This window comes from Schistocerca serialis, chromosome 6 (genome assembly GCF_023864345.2).
Source record: "Schistocerca serialis cubense isolate TAMUIC-IGC-003099 chromosome 6, iqSchSeri2.2, whole genome shotgun sequence".
Classification (NCBI taxonomy): domain Eukaryota; kingdom Metazoa; phylum Arthropoda; class Insecta; order Orthoptera; family Acrididae; genus Schistocerca; species Schistocerca serialis.
In genome coordinates, this window is record NC_064643.1 from 325,861,382 (window position 1) to 325,875,202 (window position 13,821).

Consider the following 13,821-nt stretch of genomic DNA (forward strand, 5'->3'; position numbering starts at 1 on the left):
ATGTTATCTGTATGGAAAGTAGCATTATTGATACTCCTGCCTGGAGTTTCCATTGTTTAGAGTAGGCAGTAGGTGTTCACACAATTATGCTGAGCTCCCGATAATTGTGGATTTCAGAATTGCAATGCTCAATTTCCTTGGTTTTTCATCTTTCTGTTTTGTGTCTTGCACTCAAATTTAAATCTACCTTCGAACTGTTTGCTGCAGGAGACCCTAAACTAGGATAATTTTAACTCGTTCATCCGTATTCATATCTGCTATCCCCTAAATTTCTTAAAAGTACTAAGGAATAAAGCAGATAAAATGTGTCGATCATTGTACGTAATGTATAAAAGTACAGATGATATTGGCTGTCAGAAATAAAGATTATTATTATTATTATTTTGATCTATTCCTTTACTTCAGAAGTTATTAAGTATGTGTGTGTTATTTTGACAGATGTGCCAAATCCTCCAGAATTGCAGTATGTAACATGCAGCAAACGAGAAGCTCGTATTAACTGGAAGCCAATGGGTGACAATCGTGCTCCAATTTTACGGTATATTATACAGTATAACACTAGCTTCACTCCTGATTCGTGGGAAGTAGCTGTGGATTCTGTTCCTGCTACTGACATGTCCTATACGGTTAGTGCAGATACTTTAATTAGCAGTTTTGCTTTATTGCTGTGTTAAATGTTAAGAGTAAATAGTTATTTTGAATATATTCATTTAAGGAGCACCAGTTTCTTTGTTTATATTTGTGTCATGTAAAAAACATAAACTGGGAAATATTGATTTTAGTGTGTATTTTTGATGGAAAAGTTTTGTATGCTTTTCTGGAAATAGGTCTTTGTTAATGTGATGAGTAACAGAGTTTGTGAACGTTACTGAATGAGTGAAGACAAATATCACAAAGGAAGATGTGGAAAGTTTTAGTAGACAGCATAGACAGAAGCAGCAGTTAATATCACTTTCTATATAAAATGTTTGTTTATATATCTAAAAACAAAGATGATGTGACTTACCAAATGAAAGTGCTGGCAGGTCGACAGACACACAAACATACACACAAAATTCAAGCTTTCGCAACAAATTGTTGCCTCATCAGGAAAGAGGGAAGGAAAGGGAAAGACGAAAGGATGTGGGTTTTAAGGGAGAGGGTAAGGAGTCATTCCAATCCCGGGAGCGGAAAGACCCGTCCTTTTTTCCCCCTAAGGTGGGTCTTTCCGCTCCCGGGATTGGAATGACTCCTTACCCTCTCCCTTAAAACCCACATCCTTTCGTCTTTCCCTTTCCTTCCCTCTTTCCTGATGAGGCAACAATTTGTTGCGAAAGCTTGAATTTTGTGTGTATGTTTGTGTTTGTTTGTGTGTCTGTCGACCTGCCAGCACTTTCATTTGGTAAGTCACATCATCTTTGTTTTTAGATATATATTTCCTACGTGGAATATTTCCCTCTATTATAACTAAAATGTTTGTTTGTTTGAAATGCCCTCCCTACCTTGCTGTCATTTGTTTTCAAATACAAATGCATGGCATGGCGTGGCATTTCAGAGAGAAGTGAGTGCAATATTGTTTCAAAGATTTAAGTATGCTGCACGGTAATACACACATCAGTACCGAAAGAATTATGTGGTGTGCTCATATATCTTGGCCTAATGCCTTTTCTGCGTTGTACAGAAGTTTCATTTTAATATGTTGTATTTTGAATTACACCATTAATATTTTTGCTCATACTTTGAGCATTTGTAAATCATTGCAAAGAGTATGTCCTGTTTAACTTTCATTTTATTTACAGCAGTGTCTTATATTGTCATAACTTTTGTTTGCTTGCAGGTTGGTATGAGTCCTTGGGCAAACTACACTTTCCGAGTGATAGCTGTAAACAAGATTGGTCAGTCACAAGCTTCACAACACTCCCTGATGTGTTCGACACCACCTGATGTCCCCTACAAGAATCCAGATAATGTGGAAGGGAAGGGAACAGACCCAAGCAATATAGTCATTAGTTGGACAGTAAGTATACCTATACACCACATTGGTTTGTAGCAGTCAGATCTGGGACTAGAGTAGTGTACACCCAAGAAGGCTGCTGAGGGATTCATTTTGTGTAGGGAGAGGCAGACAGTACCGTGTACTATTGCCAGTTGCTTTTCATCTCTTTTGGCTTCTTAGCCCCTCATTGTATGCTTAGGTTGCTCTTTCCTGACATCTGCCTTGAAAAATCTATGCAGGGAGAAAGAGAAGTGACAGTATATAACAATGAATTTCCACTCAACCAATATGAGGGCTGTAATGATACGAAGTTACCTTTCCATTTATTAGTGTGAATTCACACACACACACACACACACACACACACACACACACACACACAGAGAGAGAGAGAGAGAGAGAGAGAGAGAGAGAGAGAGAGAGAAAGAGAGAGAGAGAGATTATCCAAAGCCAACTTTCCAGCATATTATTTATGAAATTCCCCAAATCATTTGATTGAGAAATTTGGTAAGTAAAGAACCTTGTCATGCTATGTAAAATTATTTTTCCCATTATGAAAGTAGTAAATAAATATTTTAATTACACTTGAACATACTGTTTGTCACACTACTAGATGTCACAAAATATGAGGTTACTTAACATTCACTCTCTTTATGAGCAAATTATCATTCAGAAGTAATTTCGTTACACACCTGCATGGAATCCTGGATATGTGCGTTTGCATATAGTATTTGAAATATGGGATTTTATTGATATTTTTGTATGTAGATTCTTTTATGAAAATGTTCATATTATTATGATTTATTATTAATAGTATTTATCCTTCTGCAGCCAATGCCTGAGATTGAACATAATGCACCAGGCTTTTCATACCGTGTGTATTGGAGACGCAATATTGATGGAACACAGTGGACTTCCAGAGACATAACAGACTGGCAGCAATCACAGTTTGAAGTGACAGGACAGCCAACTTTCCAAGAATACCGTATTAAGGTTGTTGCCATCAATGAAATGGGAGAATCAAATGTCTCCCCTCGGGAGGTCATTGGGTACTCTGGAGAAGATGGTAAGAACAGCTCTGTTCATTTTGTGTGACAAGTAGTTCAGTCTTGTACTGGGTCCTGTGATAATTGCTATAATTTGTGCTCACATGAATCCTTGCAAACTAATTGGAGCTAAATAGTTACCCCTTATAATGAAATGGCTATTCACTCTTGCAAAGATTGGACAAAAAACAAGCATAGAAACACCACATACATGAAAAGCTCTCATATGTACAAAGAAAACTTTTATCAAGCAAGAGAGATTACGGAGGCTGTGCTTATGTAATGAGGAGAATATTGAACTAATTATTATCTGACTTCCCACCATAGGATGGTGGTGAAGCTTCCGTAACTCCCGGGGAGGAGGTGGGGGGCAGAGGGGGCGGGGGGGTAAGAAAATGAAAAAGAATGAAGGAATGTAAACTTTTAACTGCCAACTGTCGAGTTGTGGGATGGAAAGTTAGTGAGGAAACGGGTCAGCTGTAAGTAGGCATTTTCCATGTTCTTTTGTAAAAATGTGAGGAATGTGAGAGTTGCAATTCACTTAATATTATTAACTGATAGTTATTCAGTGTTGAAATTAGATCTTGATTTTTTTCCTCAAGGCTCATGTTCACTTACCTTACAGTTCATTTCCTACATATAAATAAGTGATATCGTAGATGTAACTTTATTATATTTTCAGCTTACTTTGTTGGTAACAGTTTTATTCTCTGGCACCACAATTCTTGACACTTATGTATGATGAATTGCACAGAAAACATTGTGTTTTGGGAAGTGTTTATTGTGGAGCTCCAGTTAATCTGAACGTTTTCATAACATGCAAGTATAAATAGATAAATCACCAAATATAGAACCTTAGCTTAGGCATGCAGCTCTACTGTATGTTTAATGATGGCATCATCTTGGGTAAAATATTCAGGAGGTAAAAGAGTTCCTCATTCAGATCTCCAGGCGGGGGACTACTCAGGACGATGGAGTCATCAGGAAAAAGCAAAACTGGCATTCTACAGGTCAGACCACAGAATTTTAGATCTCTTAATTGGGCAGGTACGTTAGAAAACTTAAAAAGGGAAATAGATAGGGTGAAGTTACAGATTGTGGGGATTAGTGGAGTGAGTATCAGGTTATAAATATGAAATCAGGTAGGGGTAATGTAGTAGTAGGTTTAATAGTGTATAAGAAAATACGAACATGGGTAAGCTACCATGAACAGCATGGTGAGTCCATTATTGTAACCAAGAAACATGAAACCAACACCCTCCACAGTAGTACAAGTTTTATGTTTCCACTAGCTGTGCTGCTGATGAAGAGATTGAAAAATTTTATGACGAGACAAAAGAAACTGTTGAGATAGTTAAGGAAGAGGAAAATTTGATTGTGATGGGGGACTGTAATTCAATAGTAGGTGAATATACACTCCTGGAAATTGAAATAAGAACACCGTGAATTCATTGTCCCAGGAAGGGGAAACTTTATTGACACATTCCTGGGGTCAGATACATCACATGATCACACTGACAGAACCACAGGCACATAGACACAGGCAACAGAGCATGCACAATGTCGGCACTAGTACAGTGTATATCCACCTTTCGCAGCAATGCAGGCTGCTATTCTCCCATGGAGACGATCGTAGAGATGCTGGATGTAGTCCTGTGGAACAGCTTGCCATGCCATTTCCACCTGGCGCCTCAGTTGGACCAGCGTTCGTGCTTGACGTGCAGACCGCGTAAGACGACGCTTCATTCAATCCCAAACATGCTCAATGGGGGACAGATCCGGAGATCTTGCTGGCCAGGGTAGTTGACTTACACCTTCTAGAGCACGTTGGGTGGCACGGGATACATGCGGACGTGCATTGTCCTGTTGGAACAGCAAGTTCCCTTGCCGGTCTAGGAATGGTAGAACGATGGGTTCGATGACGGTTTGGATGTACCGTGCACTATTCAGTGTCCCCTCGACGATCACCAGTGGTGTACGGCCAGTGTAGGAGATCGCTCCCCACACCATGATGCCGGGTGTTGGCCCTGTGTGCCTCAGTCGTATGCAGTCCTGATTGTGGCGCTCACCTGCACGGCGCCAAACACGCATACGACCATCATTGGCACCAAGGCAGAAGCGACTCTCATCGCTGAAGACGACACGTCTCCATTCGTCCCTCCATTCACACCTGTCGCGACACCACTGGAGGCGGGCTACACGATGTTGGGGCGTGAGCGGAAGACAGCCTAACGGTGTGCGGGACCGTAGCCCAGCTTCATGGAGACGGTTGCGAATGGTCCTCGCCGATACCCCAGGAGCAACAGTGTCCCTAATTTGCTGGGAAGTGGCGGTGCGGTCCCCTACGGCACTGCGTAGGATCCTACGGTCTTGGCGTGCATCCGTGCGTCGCTGCGGTCCGGTCCCAGGTCGACTGGCACGTGCACCTTCCGCCGACCACTGGCGACAACATCGATGTACTGTGGAGACCTCACGCCCCACGTGTTGAGCAATTCGGCGGTACGTCCACCCGGCCTCCCGCATGCCCACTATACGCCCTCGCTCAAAGTCCGTCAACTGCACATACGGTTGACGTCCACGCTGTCGCGGCATGCTACCAGTGTTAAAGACTGCGATGGAGCTCTGTATGCCACGGCAAACTGGCTGACACTGACGGCGGCGGTGCACAAATGCTGCGCAGCCAGCGCCATTCGACGGCCAACACCGCGGTTCCTGGTGTGTCCTCTGTGCCGTGCGTGTGATCATTGCTTGTACAGCCCTCTCGCAGTGTCCGGAGCAAGTATGGTGGGTCTGACACACCGGTGTCAATGTGTTCTTTTTTCCATTTCCAGGAGTGTAGACTGAGGGTAAGGAATAAAAGGGGAAACTGCCTGATAGAATATTGCACGTAGCATAATTTAATCGTCTATAAACACTTGGTTAAAGAATCATAAAAGAAGGTTGTATACATGGCAGGGACCTGGAGACACCAGAAGTTTTCAAATTGATTATATAATGGGAAGAGAGAGATTTCAGAACCAGATTTTAAACTGTAAGACATTTCCAGGAGTAGATGTGGCCTTTGACCACAATTTATTGTTTATAAACTGTAGATTAAAACTAAACAAAGTTGGAAAAACTTACGAAATTAAAGATATGAGCCTTGGATAATTTGAAAGAACCAGTGTTTGTTGGGGGTTTCAAGAGGAGTTTTAGGCAGCAACTAATTGAAAAGGGGGTAGGATCACAGTAGAAGATTGGATGGGTAGCTTTGAGGGATGAAATAGTGAAGGCAGCAGAGAATCAAGTAGATAAAAAGACGAGGTAGTAGAAATCCTTAGATAGACCAGGAAATATTGAATTTAATTGCTCAAAGGAGAAAATATAAAAATGCTGCAAATGAAGAAGACAAAAGCGAATAGAAATGTCTAAAAAATGAGGTGGATAGGAAGTGCAAAATTGCCAAGCAGGAATGGCTAGAGGACAAATGTAAGGATGTAGGGAAAGCTAGATACTGCCTATAGGAAAGTTAAAGAAATATTTGGAGACAAGAGAAGCAGGGGAAATGAACTTGAAGTCAATTTTATAGAAAGGAAAATGAAGTAGATGAAGGTGAGATGGGAGATATGACACTGAGAGAAGAATTTGACCAGAGCATTGAAAGACGTATCAAAACAAAGCCCCCGCAGTAGACAACATTCTCTGAGAATTACTGATATCCTTGGGAGAGCCAGCCATAACAAAACTTTACCACCTGGTGTCCAAGTTGTATGAGACAGGCAAAATATGCTCAGACTTCAAGAAAAATGTAATAATTGTAATTCCAAAGAAAGCAGGCGCTTGACAGGTGAGACAGGGTGTATACGACCTGGGACAACCGGGTCCGGGAATTTTTCATTGTTTTAGTTTTTAGTTACATTTTTGTGATTTTAACTGGTAAGAACCAATACTCTAACAAAGAATATTACTGTATCCCACTTCTGCAGAATAATACTGCAGCAACAAAACATGAACGAGAGAGAAAAAACAAAAATAAAACTTAAGTCGCAAAGGAAATGTGCCATATATAACAACAAAACACAGTGCTCATACAAGCGTCTGCCAACAGCAAAGTGTGCCAAAGGCTTTAGGAAGACTATGCAATGCTTCTTAACAACAAATTGCCTCCAATGAGCGTGACGTGACAGCTGTAGATGTTAGATTCATTTTAATGCAAGATCTTTTAATGTTTTACATGTACAAACATATGGGCTTCCTGGGTCATCGTAGCTGCGCAAGTGCAATGAGGCCTATTATCTGGCGCTCTCTGGCAACTGCTGAAACGAGCCTATTTCTAACAGATCACGGTAAAATATTGTGACTGGTGGTTTGAAAAGTTTCAAAGTAAATTTCCTTTTATGCAAGACGAGCTATGTGCAAGAATGTACGACAAATTCCTTAAATCACAGAGCGTTTGACTCTTATTTAAAAATCAACTCTTTGAGGATTACCATCTAGAAGAATTTCGAGCCCAGATCAGACATTTATGCCGTTATTAAAAATTTTACTGGCACATTTATGAGATGTATCTTAAAAGTGTAACACGCACAAAAAAGATCAACATTATATGTGGAAGTTTTGTTTCTCTTGCAGCTTATTAATCTTCGAGACCAATATTATACTTGAAAGCTTTTCTTTTCTTGTAGCAACAATATATGTTTTAAATTAAACCATTAACTTTTCTTATTTGTGTGTTCGCACCACTTAAGAGTGATCTTGCTATTGGCTGACTACATCACGTGTCCTATGCTGAGCTGGCGAGATGACGTGACATGAGCTGTGACTGGCTTACAAAAACGCGTCACAATCTCTATTTCAATACTTCGGAAAGTAACATGCGGTGATGGTGGAATTCAAATCTATACCTTCGTAACATGAAAATATGCAGTGTAGATGTTGCTGCACATTGAAGACCTTTCCAAAACGTGTTTTTTGTCCCTGAGTTTCATTTTCTAAAGTGCCGGTAAATTCTACATCGGTGTATAAAACCATAAATCATCAAAGGATTGATAAGTTTTACAGTGCTGAGGAAAAGTATACTGTCACTTTACACAGAAGAAGTGTATTTTCACCTGGGAGAAAGTGTATTTTCAACCGGGAAATCCGGGAAAAATCCAGGAATTTTTTTTCCTTCTCCATGTATACACCCTGTTAAAATATTAACAGTCTATCAGGTGCAAGATACTAGCACAAATCATTTGCAGAAAATGGAAAAATTGCTAGAAGCCGACCTCGGGGAAGACCAGTGAGGATTCCGGAGAAATGTAGGAACACGTGGGGCAATGCTGACTGTGTGACTTACCTTAAAAGATGTGCTAAGAGGAAAGGCGAATATACATCTATAGCCATAATGGAATTGGAGAAATCTTTTGACAGTTTTGACTGGGCTATGCTCTTTGAAATTTTGAAGGTAGCAGGGGTAAAATACAGGGTGCAAAATATTATACTACTTGAACAGAAACCAGATGACAGCTATAAAGGGTCAGAGGCCACAAAAGGGAAGCAGTGGTTGACAAGAGAGTAACATAGGATTGTATCTTATTCCCCAATGTTATTCAGTATGTATATTGAGCAAGCAGTAGAGGAAACCAGAGAAAAATTTGGAGAAAGAATTAGAGATCGGAGAGAAGAAATAAAAACCGGGGTTTACAGATGATGTAATTATGTGAGAGACGGCAGAGTACTTGGAAGATCAATTGAACAGAATGGACAGCATTTTGAAAGGAGGATATAAGATGAACATAAACAAAAGCAAAACAGGGATAATGGAATGTAGTTGAATTAAATCAGGTTATGCTAAGAGAATCAGATTAAGAAACAAGACACTTAAGGTAGGAGTTTTGCTTTTTCGGTAGAAAAGTAACTGATAGTGGCTGAAGCACAGATGATATAAAATATTATGGCAAGAAAAGCACTTTCTGAAGAAGAGAAATTTGTTGACACCGAATATAGGTTTAAGTGTTAGAAAGTCTTTTTCTGAAGGTATTTGTCTGGAGTGTTGCCTTGTATGAAAGTGAAACATGGGCAGGAAAAGAAATTTGTTGTATAACTTGACTAAGAAAAGAGATTTGACACACAACTTGACTAAGAAAAGAGATTTGTCGCTGAACTTGCTAAGACAAGAGGTTTGTTGCTAGGGCACATTCTGAGAGAACAAGGGGTCACCAGATTGGTACTAGAGGAAAGTGGGGGGGGGGGGGGGGGGGTAAAAATTTAAGTGGAGACCAAGAGATGAATATAGTAAGCAGATTCAAAAGGGTGTAGGTTGCAATAATTATTTGGAGATGAAGAGGCGTTCACAGAATAGAGTAGTGTGGAAAACTGCATCAAACAGTCTTCGGACTGAAGAACACAACAAAAGCTGTGTGAACATGCTGATCAACAAGGTGCTTGCTCTTGTTACTTTTATCAGCTAATCACCACACAGGATACATGACATCCCACAACATACGTGTTGTCACTTATGATAGGTGATAGTACGACAATTTCTTTCCAACTGTCAATCAAACTATCATCTTTCAATCTAACATAGTTGCCAGGGTACATTTCTCCAAAAATTTCATTCAGACAGTAGTGAAAATAATGTTGAATAAATATTGAAATAAACATTCTGTGTTCGGTTATAACACAGGAAACACATTTTCATGACATCAAGTTTCCTGTTATGTGATTGGATGATGGTCACAAACCTACGAGACACAGTTTAGTGAAGCTAAAGTGCCATATGTCGTTGCTTGGTATTAATATTTATTACAAAAATGTGCACCATACTAAAGATCTCTCCAAAACTTGCAATTTTTGGTACGATTTGTTCTGCGAAAATGTCAAGAAAGGCGATGTTGGTGCATAAAACTGTTTCTTCAATACCAAGTTAAAACAATTTGAAGATGGCATTATTATTGTGAGAAAATGGATTATATTTCATGAAACCAACAAGCGTTTGAAACACATGAAGAGACAAACTCCAGAGGCAAAGGAATTGATGAAAACCAATTCTTTTCACCTTCAAACTAGTCCACAGATCCATACCCATCTGTGATCGTGGCCCTTCATTCTAATTTCAAACAAAGACTAGTAATGATGACTTCTATTAATTTTACCTGGCAAAGATTCTGTTATGAATTCCTGAAATGGCAGGTCTCAGCAATGTAGCTATTTGGAAGTGGTACAAATCCCTTAAGAATTTACAGGGAATATTTTTTAGGGATACAGATCCCTTTAGGATTTAGTGGAAAAGCTATTTCCTGTGCCAGCAAGAAATACTGACATCACTAAATATCTGCTGCTGTGTTGAAGGCAGTTTGTCTTCCATGTTCAAATGTAGATTCTCAGTGGCTTTTACACATAATAGTGAAGCTTTGGCATCATAATGTCTCGGGAGAAACCTTTGTAGTGAAGACAGTGCTTTATTTTGAAAAACTGTCAAATTTTTATTGTTGCAGAGTTATTTTTTCTGTAATTGATTAGGTTTAATAAGCAGTGTAAATATTACTTTTTGCAGTAACATAAACAAATGTGATTTAGAATTTCAATTAACATAATGTATTTGATATGTATATTTTCAGCACAACACTGAAAAACCAGAGAAATAAGACAAAAATTTGGTACTTGAAGAAAATCCATTCAGAAATAATGCCAATATTGGCTAAAAAATAACACTGAAATTGGCAAAAAATTACACTGACAATGCCCATAAAATATTTTTCAAATTTTTTCCTGTCTTTAGTTATAAGCATTTTTGAATATATGTTTTTACAATGTTGAAGGTAGGTGGACTTGCTATTCTAGTAATGTTAGTAAAAATGTGTATAACAGGGATAAATCACAGGTTGTTGTTGTTGTGGTCTTCAGTCCTGAGACTGGTTTGATGCAGCTCTCCATGCTACTCTATCCTGTGCAAGCTTTTTCATCTCCCAGTACCTACTGCAACCTACATCCTTCTGAATCTGCTTAGTGTATTCATCTCTTGGTCTCCCTCTATGATTTTTACCCTCCACGCTCCCCTCCAATACTAAATTGGTGATCCCTTGATGCCTCAGAACATGTCCTACCAACCGATCCCTTCTTCTGGTCAAGTTTTGCCACAAACTTCTCTTCTCCCCAATCCTATTCAATACTTCCTCATTAGTTATGTGATCTACCCATCTAATCTTCAGCATTCTTCTGTAGCACCACATTTCGAAAGCTTCTATTCTCTTCTTGTCCAAACTATTTATCGTCCATGTTTCACTTCCATACATGGCTACACTCCATACAAATACTTTCAGAAATGACTTCCTGACACTTAAATCAATACTGGATGTTAACAAATTTCTCTTCTTCAGAAACGCTTTCCTTGCCATTGCCAGCCTACATTTTATATCCTCTCTACTTCGACCATCATCAGTTATTTTGCTCCCCAAATAGCAAAACTCCTTTACTACTTTAAGTGCCTCATTTCCTAATCTAATTCCCTCAGCATCACCCGACTTAGACTACATTCCATTATCCTTGTTTTGCTTTTGTTGATGTTCATCTTATATCCTCCTTTCAAGACACTGTCCATTCCATTCAACTGCTCTTCCACGTCCTTTGCTGTCTCTGACAGAATTACAATGTCATCAGCGAACCTCAAAGTTTTTATTTCTACTCCATGAATTTTAATACCTAATCTGAATTTTTCTTTTGTTTCCTTTACTGCTTGCTCAATATACAGATTGAACAACATCGGGGAGAGGCTACAACCCTGTCTTACTCCCTTCCCAACCACTGCTTCCCTTTCATGTCCCTCGACTCTTATGACTGCCATCTGGTTTCTGTACAAATTGTAAATAGCCTTTCGCTCCCTGTATTTTACCCCTGCCACCTTTAGAATTTGAAACAGAGTATTCCAGTCAACATTGTGAAAAGCTTTCTCTAAGTCTACAAATGCTAGAAACGTACGTTTGCTTTCCTTAAAGTCGTAAGGTCAGTATTGCCTCACGTGTTCCGTGTTTCTACGGAATCCAAACTGATCTTCCCCGAGGTTGGCTTCTACTAGTTTTTCCATTCGTCTGTAAAGAATTCGTGTTACTATTTTGCAGCTGTGACTTATTAAACTGATAGTTCGGTAATTTTCACATCTGTCAACACCTGCTTTCTTTGGGATTGGAATTATTATATTCTTCTTGAAGTCTGTGGGTATTTCGCCTGTTTCATACATCTTGCTCACCAGATGGTAGAGTTTTGTCAGGACTGGCTCTCCCACGGCCGTCAGTAGTTCCAATGGAATATTGTCTACTCCGGGGGCCTTGTTTCGACTCAGGTCTTTCAGTGCTCTGTCAAACTCTTCACGCAGTATCATATCTCCCATTTCATCTTCATCTACATCCTCTTCCATTTGCATAATATTGTCCTCAAGTACATCGCCCTTGTATAGACTCTCTATATACTCCTTCCACCTTTCTGCTTTCCCTTCTTTGCTTAGAACTGGATTTCCATCTGAGCTCTTGATATTCATACAAGTCGTTCTCTTATCTCCAAAGGTCTCTTTAATTTTCCTGTAGGCGGTATCTATCTTACCCCTAGTGAGATAGGCCTCTACATCCTTACATTTGTCCTCTAGCCATCCCTGCTTAGCCATTTTGCACTTCCTGTCGATCTCATTTTTGAGACGTTTGTATTCCTTTTTGCCTGTTTCACTTACTGCATTTTTATATTTTCTCCTTTCATCAATTAAATTCAATATTTCTTCTGTTACCCAAGGATTTCTACTAGCCCTCGTCTTTTTACCTACTTGATCCACTGCTGCCTTCACTACTTCATCCCTCAAAGCTACCCATTCTTCTTCTACTGTATTTATTTCCCCCATTCCTGTCAATTGCTCCCTTATGCTCTCCCTGAATCTCTGTACAACCTCTGGTTCTTTTAGTTTATCCAGGTCCCATCTCCTTAAATTCCCACCTTTTTGCAGTTTCTTCAGTTTTAATCTACAGGTCATAACCAATAGATTGTGGTCAGAGTCCACATCTGCCCCTGGAAATGTCTTACAATTTAAAACCTGGTTCCTAAATCTCTGTCTTACCATTATATAATCTATCTGATACCTTTTAGTATCTCCAGGGTTCTTCCATGTATACAACCTTCTTTCATGATTCTTAAACCAAGTGTTAGTTATGATTATGTTGTGCTCTGTGCAAAATTCTACCAGGCGGCTTCCTCTTTCATTTCTGTCCCCCAATCCATATTCACCTACTATGTTTCCTTCTCTCCCTTTTCCTGCACTCGAATTCCAGTCACCCATGACTATTAAATTTTCGTCTCCCTTCACAATCTGAATAATTTCTTTTATTTCATCATACATTTCTTCAATTTATTCGTCATCTGCTGAGCTAGTTGGCATATAAACTTGTACTACTGTAGTAGGTGTGGGCTTCGTATCTATCTTGGCCACAATAATGCGTTCACTATGCTGTTTGTAGTAGCTTACCCGCATTCCTATTTTCCTATTCATTATTAAACCTACTCCTGCATTACCCCTATTTGATTTTGTGTTTATAACCCTGTAGTCACCTGACCAGAAGTCTTGTTCCTCCTGCCACCGAACTTCACTAATTCCCACTATATCTAACTTCAACCTATCCATTTCCCTTCTTAAATTTTCTAACCTACCTGCCCGATTAAGGGATCTGACATTCCACGCTCCGATCCGTAGAACGCCAGTTTTCTTTCTCCTGATAACGACATCCTCTTGAGTAGTCCCCGCCCGGAGATCCGAATGGGGGACTATTTTACCTCCGGAATATTTTACCCAAGAGGACGCCA

At 39.6% G+C, this 13,821-nt stretch overlaps 1 protein-coding gene across 4 annotated transcripts in view; it reads left to right on the forward strand.

The window, feature by feature from the left end:
* Positions 1-13,821, forward strand: part of LOC126483665 (neuroglian) — a 215,071-nt gene that overhangs the window by 160,876 nt on the left and 40,374 nt on the right. For all 4 annotated transcript variants that reach the window (XM_050106727.1, XM_050106728.1, XM_050106724.1 and 1 more), the window contains exons 13-15: positions 439-626; positions 1,817-1,996; positions 2,807-3,041. In XM_050106727.1, coding sequence (XP_049962684.1) covers positions 439-626; positions 1,817-1,996; positions 2,807-3,041 — 603 coding nt within the window. The remainder of the gene's footprint in view (positions 1-438; positions 627-1,816; positions 1,997-2,806; positions 3,042-13,821) is intronic.